The sequence below is a fragment of the Hevea brasiliensis genome, chromosome 1, assembly GCF_030052815.1.
Source record: "Hevea brasiliensis isolate MT/VB/25A 57/8 chromosome 1, ASM3005281v1, whole genome shotgun sequence".
Lineage (NCBI taxonomy): Eukaryota > Viridiplantae > Streptophyta > Magnoliopsida > Malpighiales > Euphorbiaceae > Hevea > Hevea brasiliensis.
This window is the reverse complement of record NC_079493.1, coordinates 1,097,446-1,122,093: the sequence shown is the minus strand read 5'-3', so window position 1 is coordinate 1,122,093 and position 24,648 is coordinate 1,097,446. Positions and strand designations below refer to the sequence as shown.

Genomic DNA, 24,648 nt, shown 5'->3' with positions numbered 1-24,648 from the left:
CCACATGTGTATCGAATGAAGAGGAGGCTGTTTGCGGTGGTACATCCAAGTCTGGCAAATTTTCATGAGACCATGCAAAGTAAAGTGAAGTGTCTACGTGGTCTTCATCATTAATGGGTATTGGCAATGGTACTATGTGTTTAGGAGTAGAAGACATCATTGTTTTGTAAGGAAAAATTTGTTCATGAAAAACCACATCACGAGAAACAAACATGCGATGTGTATGTAAATCATAAACTTTATATCCCTTCTGCCCATATGGATATCCTAAAAACACACATGGTATGGCTCTATCATGGAATTTGTCACGTGAACGAGGCAGCACAGAAGCATAACAAAGACACCTGAATACACGTAAATGTGTATAAGAAGGTTTTGTAGAAAACAAAAGTTCATAAGGACTCTTTCCATAAAGAAGTGAGGTAGGTGTATAATTAATCAAATATGTTGCGGTTAACACACATTCCCCCCAAAATTTAATGGGACGACCAGCTTGAAATCTTAATGCTCTCGCAACTTCAAGTAAATGTCTATGTTTACGTTCAACTACACCATTTTGTTGAGGTGTAGAAACACAAGAAAATTGGTTAATGATACCTTCTTCTTGACAGGTTTGTTGTAAAGAAATGTTTGTGAACTCAGTTCCATTGTCACTACGAATGATCTTAACAAGAAAACCAAACTGTCGATGAACCATAGCAAGAAAAGAAATTAGCAAATGAGAAACTTCCGCTTTTGACTTGATCAAATAAACCCAGGTAGTTCTTGTGAAGTCATCAATAATAGTAAGAAAAAAATGACATTTAGACATAGAGGGAGTATGATAAGGACCCCATAAATCGCAATGTATTAAAGCAAAAGGCTCACTGGATTTAATACAACCAAGAGGAAATGATTGACGAACTTGCTTGGCATGATGGCAAGCATCACAACATTCACCAGCTTTATTCAAATGAGAAATGGAAAGTTCTGAAATAGAATTCAAACGATTAAAGGACAAGTGACCCAAACGTTGGTGCCACAAGACAGCTTGATTCCTTTGAAAGGAGAAGGCTGAAACAACAGGCTTGGCGTGAAAATAGTAAAGTCCATTCCTCTGCTCACCCATTCCAATAAGCTTCCTCGTTGCTAGGTCCTGTAAAACACAAAAGGTAGGAAAGAAATGAGCTACGCAATGCAAAGCTTGGGTTATTTTGCTAATAGAAACAAGGTTACAAGCAAATGAAGGAATATGTAAAACATTATTTAAGGTTACTGAAGAATTTAGAGTCACATCTCCATAGGTATTAGCAGTGACAAGAGATCTGGTATGCGAACACTAGAATCACATTGAAGATCCTTCTCATTATGCAATAAATCCCTTTGGTAAGTCATATGATCAGAAGCTCCTGAATCCAAAATCCATTCACTATTAGTTGGAAATGAAACATCAACCTTACCAGCAAAATTTGCTATTGATCCCATTCCTTTGGAGCTTTCGACATTCAACAAAGACAAGAGCTGCTCATACTGCTCCTTGGTTAGTTCGCCAACCGGGTTAGAAACACTTTCTTCTGCAACCTTGCTGTTGTTGGCTGACCTCCCTTTTCCCTTTCTATTCTTGTCCCACCAATATGGATACCCATGTATCTCAAAGCAAGTCTCCTTCGTATGCCTTACACGCTCACAATGCTCACAGAACAATTTGGAAACATCATGATTTCTGCCCATGTTCCGAGAGCCCGCTAGTCTGTTAGTTGATTTTGCAGTGGTGAATGCTGCCCCCTCAACTGGATTATTTCTTTTCACTGCCAAAACTTGCTGCTGTCTTTCCTCCTGTGATACCAATCCATATGCACGAGCCAAGGTAGGTAAGGGATCAATATTTAAAATCTGAGACCTCGCTACATTAAATTTGTCATGGAGTCCCATTAAAAATTGATGGACTCTCTCCTTCTCGCTTTCGGCAACCCAGGATTTTGCAGCTCCAGAGGTGCAAATAGGAATCTGCAAATATGAACTCTGTTCTTCCCAAAGTCCCTTCAGTCTGGTATAGTAAGCAGCCACAGAGAGATCCCTCTGTTGAGTATTGACAATATCCATCTTGAGCTAGTAAATGCGAGGCCCATTGCCTTGCAAGAGACGTTCCTCCAAATCCACCCATAGCTCTCTTGCTGTATCAAAGTAAGCTACACTATCGTGAAGTGAAGGATGCAATGAATTGAAAAGCCAAGAAATCACCATTGAATTATTTTTTTATCCATGCAGCTTCATCAGGTGAGTTGGGCTGCGGACGAGGCAAACTTCCATCAACAAAACCAAACTTGGTTTTTGTCAATAGAGCATTCGTTATAGCTCTACGCCATGTGGAGTAATTATCCTCTTTCAGCAGACATGTGACTAAGGATAGTCCTAGATTGTCACTTGGCTGCAGCAAGTAAGGTGATGAAGTCGTAGTAGCTTCATCAGTAGCAAATGCGTTGATGGTATTGTTGTTTGAATGGTTTGACATTCTTTGTTGTTGAACTTCAGAACTCCTGCTCTGTTACCATGATAAAATATGCAGTAACGTTTATTTCTTATTTGTTATTAATATGAGAGCAAAAGCTCTTATAAGGTTACAAGTGCTAAACGCAAGGAAAATTAGTTACAGAGAAAAGTTTGAATTACAGAGAAAAGTTAGAAACTAATCAGCTACAAAATTTGTGGATAAGCTATAAGCCTCCCAAAGAATCTGCCTATATCTTGCATGCTGTTGAGGTTGTTGAGAAGATTTAAAATTCTTCAAACTACAGAATTCTTCAAACTGCAGAATTTGCACATATGCTATTAACTGCAGACCTTTTTCCCACTAATATTTCAAGATTATGAACAAGTTCTTTTTCTTTCAAGTTTGCAAATAATGTATAATCTTTCCCAAGATTACAGCTTCTATATACACTTCCTTGTGTACAATAATGTTGGTGATTTCCTCATGAAATTTTATGTTGCTTTATTTATATAACAGCAGAAGAATTCTGGTCAAAAATTGACGGCATAAAAAATTATGTATAAAATAAGTCAGCTTCTTGGCGTTAATATTCACGAACGTGCTTCAAAGTTCATGTAAGAAGCTCCCATCTTTAGATGATAAAAATGGGGATGGTGATGCCAATTTGACAGCTGGTTGTATATAAACAGTGCAGAAGGATCACATGTGAGGATTGAGGAATATAATGTAAGCTCACAGCATACAAATATAATATGGCTTCTGTATTGAAAACATGAAAGAGAAAAAAAAATGCAAAACTATCATCAGATTCTGTGGCCAAAGAATCATTTGAATCACATGATAGCGTGCAGTACTAATTTAAAAATATAATCATTTGAATTCGTTTCACCATAAAAATATTTATACTGCCTCTTTAAACCACCACAATAATGCAGTTGTTTATTATTTGATTTCTCAATGTCAATTAAGTTTTTACACTTACATTGTAAATTAACAACAATATGGGGGGAAATGAGCCTTTAAAATGACATATTTCTAGCCTTATGCATAATATGAAGCTTAGAGGGATATTAGAAAATAACATAGAGGAAAGATAGCAAGGCCTTACTATTCTGAAATATTAGTCACCATTCATTACTGCAAGTGCAACAACAATAATCTATTGTGCAAAATACATGTTATGTTTTGTCATTCGAAAGTACAACATCAATCAATTGTATACAAAAATAAAATGTATAGTCAAAAAGATGGGACTCCTAGAAGAAACTATAAACGACATTTTCTCAAAAGAAGAGAATTTACTCCCTCATTTGTCAATGCTAGGGACAGGATGGGGAAGAGAGGGAGAGAGAGAGAGAGAGAGAGAGAGAGAGAGAGAGAGGTGACATTTGTCTGTTTTCCTGTCTTATATATGATATCAATCATTCTACTAATATGCCTATAAATCTTCACATTCTAAAAGATTTTCTCATAGCCTTTGGAAGTAAAGGTACTTGATGCCATAGGCAAAGACAAAGAAGAAAAGAAGGACCCAACCAACATGGGCAAGCACTATAGGTATAAGTCATGATCATAACACCCTCCTTGAGGAGGACATTTACAGGCACTGACGATTGTTCAGGAATATGAAGAAGGGATTTCTTGTCATTGAATTGAGATGCAAAAATGCCATAAATTGTCCAAGCAACTGGAGAACCCTAGTAATACCATATCCACTATACAGGGATGAGCTGCAATAATTGATGAAGAAAGGTTATGAGGTAAACTAATAAAGACTAAAAGACTAATGAGAAAATTCTGAATCGTATATGTCAAGCACTGAATGACAATATTCATAGTTCTGGTAATATTCATGCTCAGTTCTCCCATTACTTCTAGCTTCAAGCCTAAACAACGCAGTTTTGCAGATGCTTCTAATGAATCATACTCCACCTTTAACTTACTTTCAAACTGAGTTTCAAGTTACATAATGGCCCGGGGATGAGAAAACCAGAGAACAAGTTCCAGAAGCACATAACAATTGCAGCAATTTGATGGCCAGGAGTCAGGGCAACAACCATCATTCAATCCATGGAGAAAGTAGGTAAAAGCACATGAAGTAGTAGAAATAGAAGATTGTCCACCTCCCACTCATTCCCAATCATTGAGTACAAAAGAAGAGCATAAACAAAGGTTTGGATTGCAACATAAATAGTCTCTGTAGCCACCTGTGGCACATAAGTACAGATAATTACAAAACACACAATGTAAGATATGATATCCTAAAAAGACGTAGACACGCATTAATACTAGGATTATTTTCCTATTTCTTACCTGAGCAAATGCACAAGGCAACTCTGAATATATCCCTGCCTGCTCTCTCAAGATAGAAAACTGTTCTCTCTACTGCCACAACAGATTACACAGCAGAAGCATTGCTAGCTCCTAGGAAAAGGATAGCAGCATAGGTAGCTCCAAGCAGATTGGTCAGTTCCTGTCTTGTTTTTCTGTTAACAGGGAAGATGCAAACAGAATCCATGTAAGTATACAGTATACAAATTAGTGAAAGCATAATTGGGAAGTGTTAGAAAACTAAAAGTTGCATACACACTTCTGGCCTCCTTTGTTCCAGAAGATAACACCAAACATGACTCCAATAATAATTGTCACAGAGAACCGGATGGCATTGACCAGTGTTGTTTCCAGAAACAAGGTTTGCATTGAGTTATAAAGCTATGGGATTATTGGGTTGGGAAGTAGAGATCCTTGGAACCTTTTTGTGGAGTGCTAATGATGTAGTATTGGAAGAAGAATCAATTTAGGATATTTGGAATGCCATCTTTCCTATGTGTTATTTTCAAATTTCCCTCTACGCTTCATTTTATGCATGATACTAGAATTTCCTTTTAAAGGCTCATTTCCCTCATATTGTTGTTAATTTACAATGAAAGTGTAAAACCCTAATTGATATGGAGAAATCAAATAACAAACTACATAACTGTGGTGGTTTAAAGAGGCAGTATAAATATTGTTATGGTGGGACAACTGTGGCTTCTATTACGAATTCGAGATCAAAATCAAATCAAAATCAAAATTTTAGTATGATTGAACTTCAGATATTTGGATTCAGGGCAATTCCAATTTGAGTTTAGATTTTGAAGCAATTTTATATAATTATTTTCACAAAAAATTGTATTAAATTACTATTTAAATTTTAAAATTATTATTAAAACACAATATATCATATAACATGCATATTAACTATTTCTTAATTATACAACTTTTAATTAATTAATTAATTAATTATATATATATATATCCTTCATTTAAATTTAGTGATAATAATACTTTTCAAATTTTACAATTATACTCTATATTATAAAAATTTCTAATTAAATTTTAAATTTTTAGCAATAACAATTCTACCTTATAATTAACAAAACAGTTATTTTACTAATGAGAAATCACGTCCAATGTCATTTCACGCCACGCCAATAATAAGGTACAATAAATCAAAATATAGAATTTAATTAACAATTTAATTAGTATAGAGTACAATTTTAAAAAAGTACATGGTGATTTTTTAGCAATTTATTCAAAAATTATTAAATTTTCATATATAAATTATTAATTATAAATATATTATGTAGATAATTTTTTACATATATTTTATATATTATTATCCCTAACATTATCTAAAGACTAAAAAATAAATTTTCTTAAATATTTACTATAAAGTTATACATAATTAATTAAAAATTAAGAATTAAAGTTAGCTGTATAAATTATTTTTCACCCTTTAATTATATTCGAAACCAATTTCATATCAATAATCAAAGGTCACAATTTTTTTCTATACTAATTACTTTCATGTTACTTTAGGGGTGTGAACGGATAAAAAATCCAATGAAACTATTTTTTTTTTTTTAATGTTACTGATGCCCAATAGAAACCAACACAATCCATATATAATCATGGATTTCAATTGGTTGTGAATAATTTTCATTCATGTAAATTCAAGAGATAATTGCAAAAAGAAACTCTTTAATTCTCAAAATTTTCAATTCTAGTCGTATTATAAAAATTATTTATTAATCTCTAAACTTTTTAACTCTATCAATTCTACCCCACCACTAACAAAATGATAGAATACAATTAGTAAAAGTTAAAAAATACAAAATTTAATTAACAATTTTGTCAATTCATTTTAACTTACATAAAATTTCAAACTACTTTCAAAATTGAGAGTTAATTAACAATTAAATTTGGATTAATTTGATTAACCCAAAAATATTTTAACACAAAATTATAATAAAGTAGTGTTGAAAGGATTAATGCTTTAACGCAAAATTATGATAAAGTAGTGTTTAAATGATTGAAAATAGAAAGGAAGATACTTACAATGATATAAAAGAAAATAATATAAAAAAATTATAATTCAAAGATTCGAAATTAATTTCCAACATAATTAAATGATGAAAAATAATGATTAAACTAATATTTCACAACCTTAAAATGATTAAACAGCTAGCCATTTGAAAACGTTAATACAATTAGTTTTGACGCTTATTCTTTTCTTTTTAAAATTATAATTAAAATAAATTAAATTTAAATTAAAATCAAAATTTAAACTCCATTAATATTTTTCAATATTTTTATCAATAACAAAGTTAATGAAATGTCGATCGAATTGGTCATCCACTGCATCAACTCTTATTGGATTGCATCGAGCCCAGAAACACTGAAAGCATTCACTCCATGTCACACCAACTAGAAGCATGAACGGCATTAGCCTGCACAGCAAGGCTATACAGTTTTAACTCCCACAATACCAAGCAAAATACTTTAATTGAAAAGGGGATACAAGCAAATGCATCAATCTTGCAATTTAATTATGCAGCATTAATGACTGGGAAAATATAAACCATCAACAGTGAAGTGTCAACTTCCGTTGGTAGCTAGAAGTCTTCATCTATGCAATTATTTGAGGCACTAAACAAAAGAAACTCTTCAAACACAACTAGTCCCCGTGCAAGAGCAAATAATCCTTTAAAATATGAACAGAAATCAACATGACGCCCATTATTCATTAAACAAGATACCTCCTCATTCTTTCTTCCCAATCCCATGAGACATGTTATAGATCCCTCGTCCCTGAGAACACATAAGGTTTGAAGGTCATATTACACAAACAGTTTTATGTAGGTACTAGGTAGAGACTAGAAAATGGTTAGCAGTTGGTAAGTAGAATAGAAATAGACTCACAATAAGGTATATTGAGCTGGCTGCCAAAGCTACAGGAATTGCGACAGAGGTGATCTTATCATAAGGTCCTTTCAAATATGTGTGTTTGTGGATGCTTTGGAAATATCTCTGCTTCTCAAGAAGCTTCTCCCGCAGTCGAAAAGGGGTTTCCGACATTGTACACTGGAAGTTGGAAGAAGGGCAATCCTAATATTAACATAGTTTTTCCACGTTCTTTTATTGAATAAGAGAGATCAGTATAAACAAACAAAGCCTTATTTAAGAACATAATGAAACGGAACATAACTGAAGGCAGAGAAAATCATTGTCATGCATTTATAAAAGAAAAATGACCATTCAATATGAGCTCAAAATTCCATTTCACCCCAAAAAAAAAAAAAAAAATTTCTATATGTTTCCCGAAAAGCAAATTTACCCATCTCAATAACAGTACACTCTCTCCTGAATCCCATGGGCACAGTTTCATGCTTTCATTCACTATGTCTCATAAACAAAAAAAGCCAATTCTATGTGTCATTCTACAGACACTAGCCTCATTTACAAACATGTTTATATCATGCACACCATGTGCAGCTCAGTTTCCTACATCATTATGGTTACCAAAGAAATGGTAGCAGAAAGTGCTTTAAATTCTTCCAACCAAAATAATAAAAGATATTGATCTATGGCACAAATCATGGAAGTCCCAAATCATCCGTTCCACAAATCTCAAGAATCCCATTGACTATGTAACAGTGTACATTAGATAAGAGTTCAAAAAAACTAATCATGGATTTTCTTGGTACCATTCTCCTAAAGGATCATCGACACAGAATTATCACAAATACACAACAATAAATAGAATCAACAAAATCACCATCGCACGAACAGATAAAGCCCGACCAAGCAAAATCCAATCAGTTCAAGAAACAATCATGAATATCACAAATCTCACAACGATCAAATATTCAGAATAACCCTAGATCTAAAGGCAGATAACTGGTTGATCATATATGCTCATCGGAAACAAGGAAGAGCGATAGAGAAACTAACATGTGAGATTAAGAAGCTGAGAGCCGAGAGAACCTGTCGCGATAGAGAATGAGAGAACGATGTTTAGGGAAACCAGAGTCTGCTGAGCAACAAGGACGTTGATTGCATTGTAGATTACAGATCGAGGTCGGCGAAATTGAATGGGTAGGGTTTGGGGCCTTTGGGGTCCGTCCGGTAATGCTGCATACGGTGATGACAATAGCTGCCATGTCATCCATCGCTACTTTTATTTCAGGCTCGAAAAACGGTGCGCTTTGATTAATGGCGGCAAAATTCACTATTTCACGTTGCAAGTAATTTCCCCTTTTTTATCGGGGACAAATTGAATCTAGTGATTTTAGGGCAATTTCGTTTGAAATAAATTATATATAAAAAAATTATATTAAATTAAATCTTTTATAACTGTACTTAATTTTTTATTTATTTAAAATAATTTTTTTATTTAAAAAATTATATTTTAAAAATTAATTTAAAATAATTAAATTAAATTCTTATTACGTAATTTAAACTAATTACTAGTCACTTTGAATCAGTGATTAATCGCGATCAAATTAATCAAATCTTGATTAAATTTATATATTTTAATTTTTAAAAATTATTGAACTAAATTAAAATAATTAAAATTTCTCAAATCAATTACTGAATCAAACCGTTTCGAAGAATAACCAAACCAAAAACCAAAATAAGACTAATCGTGGCGATTTGGTGTGCATAACCGATGACTAATCTCGATCGTTTCATCGTCCTCCCCGTCTTCTCTTCTCGGCCTCTTACCATGGCCGAGTCTACATAGCCATCTTCTTTGCTCTTCAACTAAAAAGCTTCTCTAAAAATGCGCTCTAAGGACAGAATTTCTTACTTCTACGACGGTACATCTATCTGTCTCTCCTTTTCTCTCTACACCAAAACCCTAGCTTTCTCTAGCTTCACCTCTCTCTCTGTAGATATCGTGAAACACTTGCGTGTATACGTTTTTGCTCAGTTTTCTTGCAAGGATAAGCTTAGAAATTGACTGGGATTAAAATCCTTGGCTTAAAGTCGAAAGCCATGGTGAAACTAAGCTTAGCTTACGAAACTGTTTAAATAGCAATAGTATTCGATTTTGGAAACAAGAATAGTTAAATAATTATAAATTCTGGGATTTTCTTATCATTTATTTTTTTCCTGTGTTTTCATAATAGTAATGCAGCCTTCAATGTTGTGCTGAGTTTCTCTTTTTTCTGTGTGATTATTTTGATGGAGTTGCTTTTTCTAATCCATTGCATAACTGGGATTGATATTGCAGGGGATGTGGGTAGCGTTTACTTTGGGCCGAACCATCCAATGAAGCCTCACCGGCTTTGTATGACTCACCATCTTGTTCTCTCCTACGAGCTCCATAAGAAGATGGAGATTTACGTTAGTTATCAAATTTTAAAATTTCTCATTTTTCTAGTCTGTTTTCTTTTCCCTGTAACTTTTGCAGAACATGGGATTTTTTGTGTAATGCAGCGGCCTCACAAGGCATATCCTGTTGAGCTTGCACAGTTCCATTCAGCTGACTATGTTGAATTTTTACACCGGATTTCCCCAGATACTCAACACCTGTTTGCAAATGAATTGGCAAGATGTATGTCCTGTTTTCTGAATTTTAAATCATTTTTTCAATTGTATTCTTGAGTTATTAAATTTACTCATAGAACGCATTTTGTGAAGTACTGGCAGTTGTAAATGTTAAAGTTCAACGAGGTTTAGTAGTTGCCAATGTATTATTAACTTGATTGACTGCTGAATTGGGTGTCATATACCTATAGCACTTTCAGTTTTGGTACTTTAGCAGCCTGGACTTGATTTTGATTCATCATTTCTAGTGCGGTGCTGTGTGTTGATGTGAAATTACTTTGTCTCTCATTTATAACCACCAGTAATCCATAATTTATGTGCTAATTGAGTGGATTACAGGAGGAAATAAGTTTGGTATATTGTTAGCTAATAGTCTTATTGGTAGCTTGTACAGTTAAGGGAAAGAAAGTTTTACAGGGTTTGGGGGGTTTTAGATGGTTAGATGACACGTTTAGGTTATTGCAGGTGGTATTTGTGTCTTAGGTAATGCTTCTGGCCTATTGCCAGCATAGTTATTAAAGGTGCAACTTCTAGGTGTATTGAGGAGCAAGAGCTCATTTTATGCAGAAGTTTGTCACTGGAAGCGAACCTTAACCAGCGTCAGCCTGTTTTCTCCTCCTGTATAATGGTTCTGATTTCTCATCTAATGTTGGCTTCTTTCTTTTGTTGTTTTAATTTGATTTTGTGAGCATGAGAACACTTTAAGCTCTGATACAATGTAAAATCAGTGGTGGAAATCTATAGGTGAAGCAACATTTGAAAAAAAAAAAAAAAACCAAAATATGCATAGTGCGGGCCTAACCTTTTGCAGGTTACGACACTAGGGTGCCCATATAAGCTTGTGCGTCAGGCTTGCCTTTAGCTACTAGGAATGTTGGTGAGCTTGTAGTGCTGACTGCTGAGTATATATTAATATTATTGTACTCTTGTAGTCCACCAAACATTTTGAACACTTTGATGAGGTTTTCTATGTAAGTTTCTCCTTTGTTATGTAGCAGATGTTTCGTATTCTATTTTTCCCCATCTTGTGCAACTTCACATTTAGTTATATTTTCATGGCTTGCTTACAAGTTTCACTTACCATCTTATCTTTTCCTCAGATAATCTTGGAGAAGATTGTCCTGTCTTTGAAAATCTATTCGAATTTTGTCAAATTTATGCTGGTGGAACAATAGGTAAGAGAGATCATGATGCTGCTTAGGTTAAATATATTGTTCAACCTTGAAATGCTGATTGATAATTGCTAACAGATGCTGCACGTAGATTAAACAATCAACTATGTGACATTGCTATAAATTGGGCTGGTGGTTTACACCATGCCAAGAAGTGTGAGGCATCTGGATTTTGTTACATCAACGACTTAGTTTTGGGAATTTTGGAGCTTCTGAAATATCATGCACGTGTTTTATACATTGATATAGACGTACATCATGGTGATGGTGTTGAAGAGGCCTTTTATTTCACTGACAGGTACTGGAACTTTCTTATTGTATTATGAATAGATTAGTAAAGCCATGGGAAACTTATATTTGAATTTATATTATTTGTTGGCCATTGCTACTGGAGTCAAATTTTTGTGGATATAGAAGTTCACTACATAGTCTTTGATTACGTTGATATAGGAAGTACGAAGATGGATTTATATTTCAGATAGTCTTAGCAGGCTATTGCATTTAATATTAGTCATTGTCTATTAGCAATCACATGGTCTCAGTCTCAGCCTATGACTGTATTTTTGCCACTCTAAAATTCATTTCACACATATAGCTGTTATAGTTGGTCAAGATTATTGTATTAAGTTTGTTAAATAGGAGTTATTAAGAAACATACTTTCCACATGATTCCATTTGTTACTTCATTTCTTCATATATCACATGTATTTGTATTGGATAAATAAGTTTGTAATTTGATAGCCTTGACCAAACTAATTGAAGGAAATACAGTTTATTTCAGAAAATATACTTGCTGAAAGATAACGTATGGCCATTTTAATTAATAGGCATGCCATTGTCTGTTTTGTCTTTCTTTTGCCCCTTGAGTTTGTACTCTAATTAAGTGGATGAAGTTTGATATGACAGGGTGATGACTGTGAGTTTTCACAAGTACGGGGATTTGTTCTTTCCTGGAACTGGAGATGTTAAGGTGATCGTTTAATGCTTTGTAATTATATTAATTATTGGAAAAAGTCATTGTGACAGACTGACAGGTGTTAATCTGTGGTTTCTGCAGTTTAAGCTAGAACTGGTGACCTGCTTAATTTGTGTTTATGATGGTAGGATTGGAATAGACTATAGGAAGAAGTCATTGTGTCTAGAGATATATATATATATATATATATATTTTTTATTTGTTTGTTTTGAGCCTATTTGTAATATAACTATTTTATGCGTTATAGGGTTCTAGAATATATAATAAATACCTTGTTATTGGTGAGACTTGTTAGGAACTTAAAAATGTTTGGAACTGAAAATCTGATTCTTATTTATTGCCTGTTCTTTTCATGTTAAACTTGGGGCAAAATGTTGATATGGTTTGTATTGAAGGATGTAGGAGAAAGAGAAGGAAAGTTTTATGCTATAAATGTTCCCCTGAAGGATGGAATAGATGACACCAGCTTCACCCGGCTTTTTAAAACTGTAAGTTATGGTAAAAAGCTAATTCAAATCATAATAATTTTTGTTTATTGCTTGAAGGTGTCAAGTTTAAATGTTTTGCTTGCTTTTACCTATTTTGTAGATTATTTCCAAGGTGGTAGAAACATATCTGCCAGGTGTGATAGTTCTTCAGTGTGGAGCAGATTCTTTAGCTAGAGACCGCTTGGGCTGTTTCAACCTCTCTATTGATGGTGCATATCTACTCGTAATTGAAGCACACTCTTTTTCTTCCCTTCCAGGAGTTGTCCAACCATGCAGCAATTTTTACTTGTCCTTTGTTCTTCTGTTGATGATACTGAGTTTGATCTAGATTATATAGCCTAGTTTCAAGAGTGAAGTTTTGTTGTGTTGCTATTGTGATATTTCTTGCAGGGCATGCTGAATGTGTTAGGTTTGTGAAGAAATTCAATTTGCCTTTGCTGGTACGTTTTTATCTGTCCATTTCTACTTCTTGTGCGTTTGTTTTTGCAATCTTAGAGTGGAAATTTGTCCTGTAGGTTACTGGAGGTGGTGGATACACAAAAGAGAATGTTGCTCGATGTTGGACTGTTGAAACAGGAGTTCTTTTAGATACAGAACTACCCAACGGTATGCTTATATGATATTTTTGGAAAGGCTTGTTTGCTTTGCTCTCTCTCTCTCTCTCTCTCTCTCTCTCTGTCTTTCTCTCTGTGTGGGTGTGGGTGTGGGTGTGTCCACGCAGACATTGAAAGCAATACTTAAAATATTTTGGCTGATTCATGGTGTTATGGCTACCCTCTGAATAAGTATGTCAAAAGCATATTTGCTTTGAGTACTTTTCCGAATCTCCATATGGTTTAGGTTCCTTTCCTTCTTTTTTTTTTCTTTTTATTTTCCCCCTAATGATGGAAGTTTTATTTTTAACTAAATGTTTTTGGCAGAGATCCCAGATAACGAGTATATCAAATATTTTGCCCCTGAGTATTCATTGAAGATTCCAGGTGGACAAATAGTATGTAGCCTTACAAAAACTTCATGTGATTGCTTGTCTTGCTTATATTAAGGAGTTAATTGTTATTTCTGCCAATCTGGTTGCTAAATCTGTTGTATGACTACATGAAAATTGTTAGGATTTTATGTTGTGTAATGGAATCTTGAAATCTTACAGCCATCCTAATCTATCTTTCTCCTGTTTTGGTTGACTAAGCAGGAGAATTTAAATAGCAAATCTTACATTAGCACGATCAAAATGCAAGTTCTGGAAAATCTTCGTTGCATACAACATGCTCCAGGTGTACAAATGCAGGAGGTGAGTATTATGCAAGCATTTGCCAAACCAATTCAAGATTAATTAACCAATATGAAGCGCTTAATTACTATCATGATGCTTTTTTTTTTCTAAAGCTATTTCAAGTCCGTGGGCCTTGGTAACTATTTTGGTATGAACAGCAGGATCCCAGGTGGTCTACAACACAAATTTGCTCTCACATTGTTCATATGCAGCTTTGAACTTAACTAGTTAATTGCCCTTTTACTGGCTTTGACAGATGTCTGCCTGAAACTCTGGTTTACGTAATTAAAGTAGGATAAGCCTTGATCATGATTTGTTAATTTTTTGTTTCTTCCAAAATTTTCATCGCCTCATGCTTTGCACCAGAGAAATTATATATTTTGTGAATGTTAATTGTAAATGAAGTCATGATCCCATCTTCGATGATGGTACATAATTCCTGCAATTGAAGGAGTAAAAGGACACTATTTTAATAAAATCCTGGAAGATATGTGGCTTGTAATAAAGAAATAACTTGTTATTATGATAACAGAATTCATAGTTGATACCCAAGTAGCTACTTGTGAATGGAGAAAAGAACATAGTAGAAAAGCTTTAGATGCCATTTTGAATTTTGACTTCTGGTTAGAGTGGAATTTAAAAAAATATATATATATTATTAGAATGACAACAATGATCTGTATTGCAGGTTCCACCCGACTTTTACATTCCTGATTTTGATGAAGATGAGCAAAACCCGGATGAACGCATGGATCGTAAGTGATTTTCAAAACTATCCAAAGATGACCATACCATGATATTTCATATTGTTGCCGCACACTTGCACACTTTTTGAGCCCTTGAATTTTCCTCAAATTTCTCATTACCAAGTGACCATAAATTGTCGTTTCAGAGCATACTCAAGACAAGCATATCCAGCGAGATGATGAATATTATGAAGGGGACAATGATAATGATCATAACATGGATGTTCCCTGAAGTGAACCTGTTCTTATTTTTTGCTCTGAATAGGAGGATTAGCTTTTAGAAGGAAAAGTGTAACTTATATTCAAATTTATTGCCATACCTGGTATGCTCCCTATTTGGCTATTTCTTTAAGATTATCTTCAATTGGTTTCAACAGATTGTGTCATAAGACCTTTCCACGTGGTGCAGATTTGTGTATAAAAATCCCATTAATTTAAATGAAGCAAAAACATGGTCTTGTTTGTGAAAAATGATATTAAAGATATCCTGTGAGGAGAAGCGGTCTTAAAAGAGATTTTGAACAGAGTTTTTTCTTTGTAGTTACATATATTTTCAATTTTATGTTAATAAATATACCTTAGTGCTAATTGTGAGTAGATTGATTGGTCTTTTTCACTTCTAAGAGCAAATCTCAAATTTGAATTTTTTATTTATTTTTTTTTTAAATAGAGCATTATTTTTATTATATAGTAAATGTATATTAGGAAAAAGAAATATATGAGATATAGGGATTAAATAAATATTATATATTGAAGAGATTATATGAAGACTATTTGGTAATATTAGTTATTTTAGTAATTATTTATTATTTTAATGATTATTAATTATTTTAATAATTATTAGTATATCATTGTAAATTTTTATAAATTATTCTTTTAATCTTTAAATTTATAAATTTTATGTTATTGAATAATATAAATATAAAAAATAATAGGTAAATTTTTACTTAAATTAAATTTAAGAAAAAAATTTTTATTTAAATTAAATTTATTATGAATTTAAAATATTAAACGCTAGTATAATTTTCAAATCTCATTGATTATAAATCTTCTCTTTATAATAAAAAAAAAATGGTTATGATTAAACTTGTTTCTTTATTTGATTTCTTCCTAGTTGTATATTCGGTCCCTAATGCAAGTAAAATTATTTTGGTATTTTGGATATATATTTCCTCTCATAATTTAATTTAATAAAAATTTAAAAAAATATAGGTGTGAAATTCGACATTGAAGCCCAATCCAATCTCTTTACCCTCGTCGCATATAATCTCACCACTTGTCACCGAGTTGCTGTTGGAGAAATGGATTATCCCCTAAACGCTGCCGTTTGGCCTTACATCCGAATCGTCTCCAGAGGAAATCTTGTTTGGCCGCCGAGAAAAGGAAAAGCTTTGCCATAACTGTCCAAAATCCTTCCTTCTTTCCCGAGAAAACAAGTATCTTGAAGCATATAGACACCCAAAAATCAAAACTTGAAGAGATAAGAGGTCAGTAAATCTCCCTCAGCTTTCCTCATCACCTTATGTCTACGGTCTTAAACTGAAACCTTTGAGCTTAACAAAGTAACTTACTGGTATTCAAAACTGTTCAAATATTTCTGGTGAGTGCAGTATGTATGAAAGATTTTTGGTATTATTGAATTGTGGGCTCTATTTGGTTGCTGATAATACTGGGAAAATCAAAGCTTGAATATACCTGACAAAACAAACAGTGTCTTATTGTAGATATCAGCAGCACTTTTACCCTTTTGAATTGGGATTTGTTATCTAGCTTTTAGTATTTTGAATGAGTATTGCTTCATTTGAATCTCTGTTTTGCCTATAAGCCAAAGTTGTTTTTCTATAGAACTTAATAATTCTTTCAGTATTCAGTGGATCTTTCCCTTTTGATGAAAGGGTTTGTGTGCTTTGCTTTTCCTGCACTTTTGGATTTTGTGAAATTTTTTCATATTGAATTTATGTCATAATCGAGCTATCACATTTTAAAATTAAATTTTGCATGGTGAATCACATTTATCTTTCAACTATATCATTTTGGAATTTTATAATTTATTTTTTGTTCGCATAGGTCTTTATTTATTGTAAGTGGAGAGGTTGTCCTCTCTTGTGTAATGAGTTGAAGAAATTAACAACCATAACTTTCAGCATGACCATGGCTGCTTCAGAAGCAGTTTTACGAGCTCTATCTGGTGGTTTACCTCACACTTGTTCTGATCCATATATCAACAATTGGAAGTCTGTGCTTTTCTTTAAATCCAGAGTAAACTGTAGAAATAATGGAGGTTCACTGTACCAAAAGTCAAAAAATTGTTCGAGAATGTTATGGAAATATACGTGGATCAATGCATGTCAGGGTGAGGATGTTGCATGCTATGTGGAAACTCAACGTGCTAAGAGGCTGGAATCTATGAGATTCAAGTGCCAAAGGGCTGATAGTGTTAGTGGGGTAACTGCAAATGAGAATTTACCACCTATATCACGTCCTGTAAATACAGTAGGTGTCACAGTGAATGGTAATGTAGCTTCAGCAGCAACAGTTAGGGAAAAATCACACAAGGCACATGAGGGATCAGTTGAGGAAGAAGCATGGGATCTCCTCCGAGCATCAGTTGTTTACTATTGTGGTAATCCTATTGGGACAATTGCTGCTAATGATCCATCCGATACTAGCATTCTGAACTATGATCAGGTCTTTATTCGAGACTTCATTCCTTCAGGAATAGCTTTCCTTTTGAAGGGAGAGTATGATATTGTACGGAATTTCATCCTTTATACCCTTCAATTGCAGGTAATGTTAATTTCACTTGATTAAGTTGTTAATTAAATATTTAAACTATTTGCTTCCCTCCCTCCCCCACCTTCTCTTGTTTTACCTTATTGTCATTTTTTAGGGTGATGTTGCTTCTACATTCAAAAACAATATTATGTCACTAGCTTTACAATTTCGTGTGTCAGAAGTTCTTCTTTTACTTATTTTTCTGAATATGTGAATTATAAAGCTTTATGATTAGATCATCCTTCTGGAGCCCATATCAGGCATGTTGTGAAGTTGTTTGATTATCATTCTAGTAGGGATGATCCTTTTGAAAAGCTATTCATCATAAGTTTGGTTTTTGAAGGAACTTGCATAAGGAATATGCTAGTCACGTTATGGTTTTTATTTGCAAACATGTGAGTTAAAGCTGTCTTTGGATTCATGCCCAGTGTGTCCCGCTATCGTAAACCTCTTCAGAAATTGTAATATAATGAATTTGTGCTATTTATTTTTAGTTCAATCAGTTTCCTGACTAATGCCCTATCAACAGAGTTGGGAGAAAACCATGGATTGTCATAGTCCTGGTCAAGGGTTGATGCCTGCTAATTTCAAGGTGCGCACTGTTCCCCTTGATGGTGATGATTCTGCTACTGAGGACATTTTAGATCCTGACTTTGGTGAAGCAGCAATTGGTCGAGTTGCACCAGTTGATTCTGGTAAGTAAAGTGATCACCTGAGTTTATTTCATTGAGAATCTTTCTGGTGGTTACACCTTTAATGTTAGAGAATTTTCCTTATGAATTATCATCTTTCTGTCAGGATTGTGGTGGATTATATTGTTACGAGCTTATGGAAAATGCTCCGGAGATCTTTCCGTGCAAGAGAGAGTTGATGTGCAAACTGGGATTAAAATGATTTTAAAACTGTGTCTTGCTGATGGTTTTGATATGTTTCCAACGTTATTGGTGACGGATGGTTCTTGCATGATAGATCGTCGCATGGGAATTCATGGACATCCATTGGAGATTCAGGTTCATAATCTTTTCTTTGTTCAATTTTAGATAGTAATCGACTCCTTCACTTTTGTTTGCCAGCCTTTCTTCAGGATAGCTTATGTAAAGATTATTATATTGGTTAATCATTATTAATAGTGAAAATGGTTGTTTTTTTTATGTTTTTGTCTCTTCAGTGTTCTTACCGAGGATTTGTATGCCTTTTGTTTTCTTGAAGAGTCTACAAGTTTGATACATTTGCATGTCTCTGATAGTCAAGCGGTTTGCACTCTTGAAAGAAGACTTTAAAGAAATAGAAGAAAGAATTTCCTCATCTACAAGGAAAAAAATTGGTGATTTCTACACAATCTTGGCTGCCAGTCACGTCCTGTTACTTTAGTTAAAATCTTCCTTGGTATTTCCATAATTAGAGGCGTAGCAATGGTGTTGGCTTGATAGTAATTAGTAATTCACATGCAAACAATTTACGCACTCTGGAACTTCTGTTGATGAACTGACCAGATTTCAAGAATTGGGTTGGTGCTACCACAATTTTATCATTGCTTTCTTTGAAATACATGCATTATGTTAGGACCAGTAAATGGTAGAGTGATCATCTATTGGAACTTTGCTATAGAAAGTTTCAGTTTGAGTTCCTACATTTACTTTAGTTTTCTTCTAACAGATTGTTTCTTTTGTAAATTCTTTATCATGTTAACATCGGAACTTCCTAGGCTTATTCTTTTCAGCTGATGACCTTTAGTATTCCATCGAAAAAAAAAACTATTAGCTTATTCTTTTCAAGTTATGATCTTTCAATTTGAAGTATGATGGTCACTCATTATTTCATCATCTAGAAGGGAAAATGAAATTCATCAGATATTCTTAGAGGACCTTGTATATATTTTGAAAGGGTGATGAAATTGATGCTCATGGCCTCGTATGCTTGTATCTGTTGGAATTTTAAATTTGTTAGCCATTTATAGGCACATAATTCTTGTGGTAAAATTTGCACGTAATGTTGCAGGCACTCTTTTATTCAGCATTACTTTGTGCACGTGAAATGCTTGCTCCCGAGGATGGATCAGCTGACCTCATTAGAGCTCTTAACAATCGTCTAGTTGCGCTATCTTTCCACATAAGGGAATACTATTGGATTGATATGAAAAAAATTAATGAGATCTACCGTTACAAGACTGAGGAATACTCATATGATGCAGTCAATAAGTTTAATATCTACCCGGATCAAATCCCTTCATGGTTAGTGGACTTCATGCCAAATAGAGGAGGTTATTTGATTGGAAACCTGCAGCCTGCTCACATGGACTTCCGTTTCTTCTCTCTTGGAAACTTATGGTCTATAATAAGTAGTCTTGCAACGGTGGATCAGTCACATGCCATATTGGATCTTATTGAAGCAAAATGGGCAGATTTAGTGACTGAGATGCCATTCAAAATATGCTATCCCAGTCTTGAGGGCCAGGAATGGCGAATTATTACAGGCAGTGATCCTAAGAACACGTAAATGCTTTACCTTGATCCGCATGCTGCACTTCTTAATTTGCTTTTACTATGTGTTATTACTAGCTTTCTTCCACCAATCCTTGACTTGCATTTTGCTGCAGTCCGTGGTCTTACCACAATGGAGGTTCTTGGCCAACTTTACTCTGGCAGGTTAGTTTAGTGTTTCTGAATTTCAACTCACTGGTTTATTCATCTTTCTATAACAGAGCTGTAATGAACTTTATATTCTGCCACTGCCATCCTTCTAGCATCTTTCGTTTTGGCAATTGTTAGTGTTTAGGTCATTTTAACAAACCTTTATGAGCTTTTGATCTTATGTAAGAATAATAACTGCAACCATGACAAGGCTTTGCCACTGCATAACATGAATGAACTAGAAGACCAGTGAGATTTATGTGTAGCCTCTCTTTCTTGCTGCCTGCGATCTGATATTGTGTTTATGTGCAATCTAAAATGGGCATATTTCTGTCAAATTTCTGCATATGATATTCATACCCTTCGTAAGTATATGATGTCAGAAGATATGTTCTTTTCGTGTACATTCATTTCAAGACTAATATGAGAATACTTTGTGGTTGTAGATGAGCCATCAATGTTGACAATTTGAAAGGTTAATCATTTTTAAGAGGGTTCATTATGGTTGCCAACACTGCTAGGTCCTGCTTTTATTTATTAGAATTCATATAAAACTAAACAGAGGCTTCATTTCCCTTTGGCATTGGGCATGATCAGATTCCTAATCTCTGTCCTGATACTGTCTCTAGTTTTACGTTTATATGGTTTTGCAACTTTATATGCCACATGTCATGGTCATGGTCAAACAATTGGAGTGGTTGCCTGTGTTCCAAATATTTTGTTGCCTGGGTATTCTTGGGGTGTTGCTTCCTGAAAGTTGATTGGGTGAGGCAATTCTTCAACCACATTGATTAGGCTGTAGCTCATCCTGCAATCCAGATGTACCTTTTTTTTTATCAGGGTTATATATATCCCTTTTCACCTCCCATTCATGTGCATACAGTTATATAACTACACAGTTTTCTAACCATCTCAATATTTGTGTAACCGTATCTTATTATCTTCTATGCATTGGGTAATTCATAGAGTGCTTTATCACTCTAATTTGTGTAGTACTGGAGCATTTACAAACTGCCATTTTCTGTTGATTTTTTCTTGGAATAATTTTGTAACTTGTGATTTAGCTCTTTATCAAAACTTTCATTCTAATCAAAACTGTATCTTGAACTAATCTTGTTAGATTGTCCCTTGAAGCAGTTAATGGTTCACTGAGGCGACAAGCTTAATTCATTGCCAGTATTTCAAAAACATCATCACATCAGCATTATGTTTAACAATTTAATAGACTGTGACTGTGCAGAAGCTCAGAGTACCATTTTGATAAAAATGAAATTTTATTCTTTAGTGATAAAGCCTTCATTCACATGGTACATTTGTGAAATTATCCATTTTTTCTTTGCATAGAGTTGTGATGTAAGCAATCTGTATTTAACTAACATATTTAAGAGGCTTCTTTCAGCTCACTGTGGCTTGCATAAAGATGAATAGACCAAAGATTGCAGAAAGAGCGGTTAAGCTTGCTGAGCGGCGCATATCTAGAGACAAGTGGCCAGAATACTATGATACTAAGAAAGCAAGGTTTATTGGAAAACAGGCTCGGCTATTTCAAACCTGGTCAATTGCAGGTTATCTTGTTGCCAAGCTCCTTCTTGACAATCCAAGTGCAGCAAGGATCCTTGTAAATGAAGAAGATTCAGAGCTTCTAAATACCCTTTGTGACATGATCAATGCCAATCCGAGGAGGAAACGTGGCCGGGTTGGATTTAAGCAACCGTTCATAGTATGATCTCATACTGTGAAGTTCAAGAGATGGTTCAGCAGATTATTTAGACGTCTACATTTTGTAAGATAATAAATTATACAGCATGAGTGTGCTATTCTGTGTCATACCACCATTGTAATATTGTTGCGGACATAATATAGCTGTGGGAATATTGATGATGATCGATACCTCATTCCTTTGAGCAATGAAGAGAATTGGTATTGTAAACATGAATTGGTTAATGAACTCTTATGAAATGCCCAAGTTTTGTATATAGGAAGAATCCTTAGAGTCTACCAATATCAATAGATTGATTGTTTCACACTTGTATCTTCCCAAAGGAAAAAATGGCTCTTCACTTTTCAACTTTAGATACATTCTGAAATGGAGAAATTTCTACAGAAGCTGTTGCAATATGATCTGTTTCATTATCTGTTCTTAACTACGAAATTTGCTGAGGTCGGTAGGATTATCAACAGCCAGTATGCATTTGACAAAGCCTTTTGAATGAACAAATGTTCTCTTGAGAATTATTAGAAATTTAAGAAGAATGCTCTGGTTTAATGAAAAAAAAATGTACCATTTGCACTAATATTAGGTGACTTGCAAGTTGCAAAGAGGAAAAATACATCTCAACAAATCAATAAACATGGAGATCACACATGCTTGCCTGACTAGAAGCAAAACTTATTGCTACCTCAAATTTAGCATCCAAAACGGCAGTCAATAATTTCAATGCAATAATAATTCATGGCATAACATGAGCAAAACAGGGAGCAAAAGGTCCATGATGAGACAATCTAGCATGATGTACGTAATGTAATCTCTTGATTACATAAACACAAGGATTGGAAAAGCTTAGTTTAACCAGAATTCAACCAGGGCTTAAGAATTTAGAATGTGACCATTTTCTACCAAGATGCTGTCCAATAATGATTCACAAGCATCTTCAAGTAGATCCAAAACCTGTGATAATGATATAGCATAAGGGGGGAAACTGAAATTTTTGTTAATTTTTTTTCTTAAATAAGTTATCAATTTAAAGCATATTGTTGACCCCACGAGCTCAAAGGAGCATAGATTTTGATGATAACAAAACTCAATTAGAATCAAACTAACCTTGTTTTAAGTGTTGTGCTTCTCAAAAAACAAAGAAAAAGACTCAAAAAATTCATGATGGATTCGTGCTTTTAAAGAAAGGATGACATTTTAAGATAATACAGGATGAATCAAAAGAGATAAAGGAAGAAAATGTTACCTTCCAAAGCTGCATTGAAGATCAAATTTGAAAGTACATATAGTATAGAAGTTAGTTTTAACTTTTAGGATTGCTTGTGAAAAGAATTGAGGAGTAGAAGCCAATGATACTTATTTTTAATCCCTCAATTATTTTCTTTTAAATATCATCAATGGCCTAAAAGTATTTGATTATGATTTGGTGAAAAGTTTTAAAGTTTTCAAAGTTATGCAGAAAAGTTTTCCTGGTATGCTCACTGGTTTGCTACTTGTTTTGGTATGCTAACTGATTTGCTACTTTTTCTGGTATACTAACTGTCTCAACTCTGCACAATATCGCAGAAAAAGACAAAATAATGGTTATTTTCTTGAAATTTGAAATTATAACGGTCAAATGAGTTCTCAAATGGTCAGAAATGATCCAAAACTATAAATACACTTACTCTTGGCCATTTTGCACTCAATGAAAGTCTCTCTACTGTTCCTAACCTTTTAAGATCATTAAAACTTTCATTCAAAATGCTCAAATTATTTTTATTACTCATCATTGGCTTACCTACTCATCTCTTCTTTATAGATTCTGTTGTATTGAGTGAGATTGAGTTTTAAACACTTTCTTATCATTTATGAGAGGTCATTCAAGCACCTATTGAAGCTTGATTGTGAAAAGTGTTTGGGATAACACTTGGTAGAAGTGTGAAGCTACTTGTAAAAGCTTTGGTGAGAAGATTTGTCAAGGGTTTTTGTCTCTTGCCTTTAAAAGAGAAGATTAGTGGAGTGAAGACTCAAAGTGGGATCTTTGAGAGAGTGGATGTGGGCTAGTTGAGCCGAACCACTATAAAAATTCAGTGTTCAACTTTCTCAACCCTTACTCTTTACATTTATGCATTTTAACTTTTTGATTTAAGTGTTTTTGCTGAGATGAAAATTGATACTGTTTACTGTTAACTCTGCTGCAAACTGAGATAATTGGTTTACTGTTGAATCTGCTGATATCTGATATAATTTGCTTGCTGTTATATTTGTTGTCAACTAATATATTCTGTTTACTGCTTTGTTTGCTGTGATGTGATTTTATTTAGATTACTGAAATTCTTACTGAATGCCAATATATCCTGTTAGATCAGTATACTGAATGCTTATGAGCCAACTTTGTATCAACTTATCAATTGAGCAGTATTGCACATATTTCACAGTAGAAAATTAGGTTGAACCAAGCTGCAATTTTTCAAAAATTTTGAGCAAGAACCGAAAAATTATTTTTAAAGTCCAATTCACCCCCCTCTTGGACATATTTTGGGACAT

General features: G+C 34.0%; 4 protein-coding genes and 1 long non-coding RNA gene across 14 annotated transcripts in view; 2 read left to right on the top strand and 3 right to left on the bottom strand.

The window, feature by feature from the left end:
* Positions 1–4,633: 4,633 nt before the first annotated feature.
* LOC131178388 (uncharacterized) lies at positions 4,634–5,779 on the bottom strand. Its single transcript, XR_009147448.1, has 2 exons — positions 4,784–5,779; positions 4,634–4,677 (listed from the first exon to the last, which is right to left on the bottom strand). It is a non-coding gene; the product is annotated as an uncharacterized LOC131178388 (long non-coding RNA).
* Positions 5,780–7,062: 1,283 nt separating this feature from the next.
* LOC110634981 (uncharacterized) lies at positions 7,063–8,961 on the bottom strand. 7 transcript variants are annotated; one of them, XM_058132597.1, is made up of 4 exons: positions 8,747–8,958; positions 7,715–7,876; positions 7,552–7,603; positions 7,063–7,255 (listed from the first exon to the last, which is right to left on the bottom strand). In XM_058132597.1, exons 2-3 carry the CDS (start codon positions 7,868–7,870, stop codon positions 7,556–7,558), a joined length of 204 nt encoding a protein of 67 aa, XP_057988580.1. In that variant the 5' UTR covers positions 7,871–7,876; positions 8,747–8,958; the 3' UTR covers positions 7,063–7,255; positions 7,552–7,555. The 7 variants fall into 7 exon arrangements, with proteins under 7 accessions (XP_057988580.1, XP_021639845.1, XP_057988645.1 ...); XM_021784153.2 differs by having other exon boundaries at positions 7,063–7,242; positions 8,747–8,957; XM_058132662.1 differs by lacking the exon at positions 7,063–7,255 and having other exon boundaries at positions 7,279–7,603; positions 7,715–7,927; positions 8,747–8,961.
* Positions 8,962–9,437: 476 nt separating this feature from the next.
* On the top strand, positions 9,438–15,374 carry LOC110635013 (histone deacetylase 9). 2 transcript variants are annotated; one of them, XM_021784193.2, is made up of 14 exons: positions 9,440–9,615; positions 10,032–10,144; positions 10,238–10,355; positions 11,449–11,523; positions 11,599–11,818; positions 12,427–12,490; positions 12,892–12,984; positions 13,085–13,193; positions 13,375–13,424; positions 13,500–13,590; positions 13,905–13,975; positions 14,174–14,272; positions 14,943–15,009; positions 15,147–15,374. In XM_021784193.2, the coding sequence occupies exons 1-14, from the start codon at positions 9,579–9,581 to the stop codon at positions 15,230–15,232; spliced, it is 1,293 nt and encodes a 430-aa protein (XP_021639885.2). In that variant the 5' UTR covers positions 9,440–9,578; the 3' UTR covers positions 15,233–15,374. The 2 variants fall into 2 exon arrangements, with proteins under 2 accessions (XP_057988483.1, XP_021639885.2); XM_058132500.1 differs by lacking the exons at positions 14,943–15,009; positions 15,147–15,374 and adding an exon at positions 14,368–14,574 and having other exon boundaries at positions 9,438–9,615.
* Positions 15,375–16,217: 843 nt separating this feature from the next.
* Positions 16,218–22,379, top strand: LOC110635012 (alkaline/neutral invertase E, chloroplastic). 3 transcript variants are annotated; one of them, XM_021784191.2, is made up of 7 exons: positions 16,218–16,487; positions 17,068–17,787; positions 18,305–18,470; positions 18,574–18,785; positions 19,774–20,267; positions 20,372–20,420; positions 21,805–22,379. In XM_021784191.2, exons 2-7 carry the CDS (start codon positions 17,146–17,148, stop codon positions 22,129–22,131), a joined length of 1,890 nt encoding a protein of 629 aa, XP_021639883.2. In that variant the 5' UTR covers positions 16,218–16,487; positions 17,068–17,145; the 3' UTR covers positions 22,132–22,379. The 3 variants fall into 3 exon arrangements, with proteins under 3 accessions (XP_021639883.2, XP_057988328.1, XP_057988361.1); XM_058132345.1 differs by having other exon boundaries at positions 16,254–16,487; positions 17,145–17,787; XM_058132378.1 differs by having other exon boundaries at positions 16,254–16,600.
* Positions 22,380–22,646: 267 nt separating this feature from the next.
* Positions 22,647–24,648, bottom strand: part of LOC110634988 (uncharacterized) — a 28,639-nt gene continuing 26,637 nt past the window's right edge. Inside the window, exon 6 of the mRNA XM_058132432.1 lies at positions 22,647–23,073. Coding sequence (XP_057988415.1) covers positions 22,993–23,073 — 81 coding nt within the window. The 3' untranslated portion in view covers positions 22,647–22,992. The remainder of the gene's footprint in view (positions 23,074–24,648) is intronic.

Coding starts and splice junctions, on each gene's coding strand:
- LOC110635012 (XM_021784191.2), top strand. CDS start 17,146: ATGACCATGGCTGCTTCAGAAGCAGTTTTACGAGCTCTATCTGGTGGT. Junction 18,786..19,773: donor GACATCCATTGGAGATTCAG/GTTCATAATCTT, acceptor GTAATGTTGCAG/GCACTCTTTTATTCAGCATT. Junction 20,421..21,804: donor GGCCAACTTTACTCTGGCAG/GTTAGTTTAGTG, acceptor GGCTTCTTTCAG/CTCACTGTGGCTTGCATAAA.
- LOC110634981 (XM_058132662.1), bottom strand. CDS start 7,870: ATGTCGGAAACCCCTTTTCGACTGCGGGAGAAGCTTCTTGAGAAGCAG. Junction 7,604..7,714: donor CCAGCTCAATATACCTTATT/GTGAGTCTATTT, acceptor ATGTGTTCTCAG/GGACGAGGGATCTATAACAT.
- LOC110635013 (XM_021784193.2), top strand. CDS start 9,579: ATGCGCTCTAAGGACAGAATTTCTTACTTCTACGACG. Junction 11,524..11,598: donor TTATGCTGGTGGAACAATAG/GTAAGAGAGATC, acceptor AATTGCTAACAG/ATGCTGCACGTAGATTAAAC. Junction 14,273..14,942: donor CAGGTGTACAAATGCAGGAG/GTGAGTATTATG, acceptor TCTGTATTGCAG/GTTCCACCCGACTTTTACAT.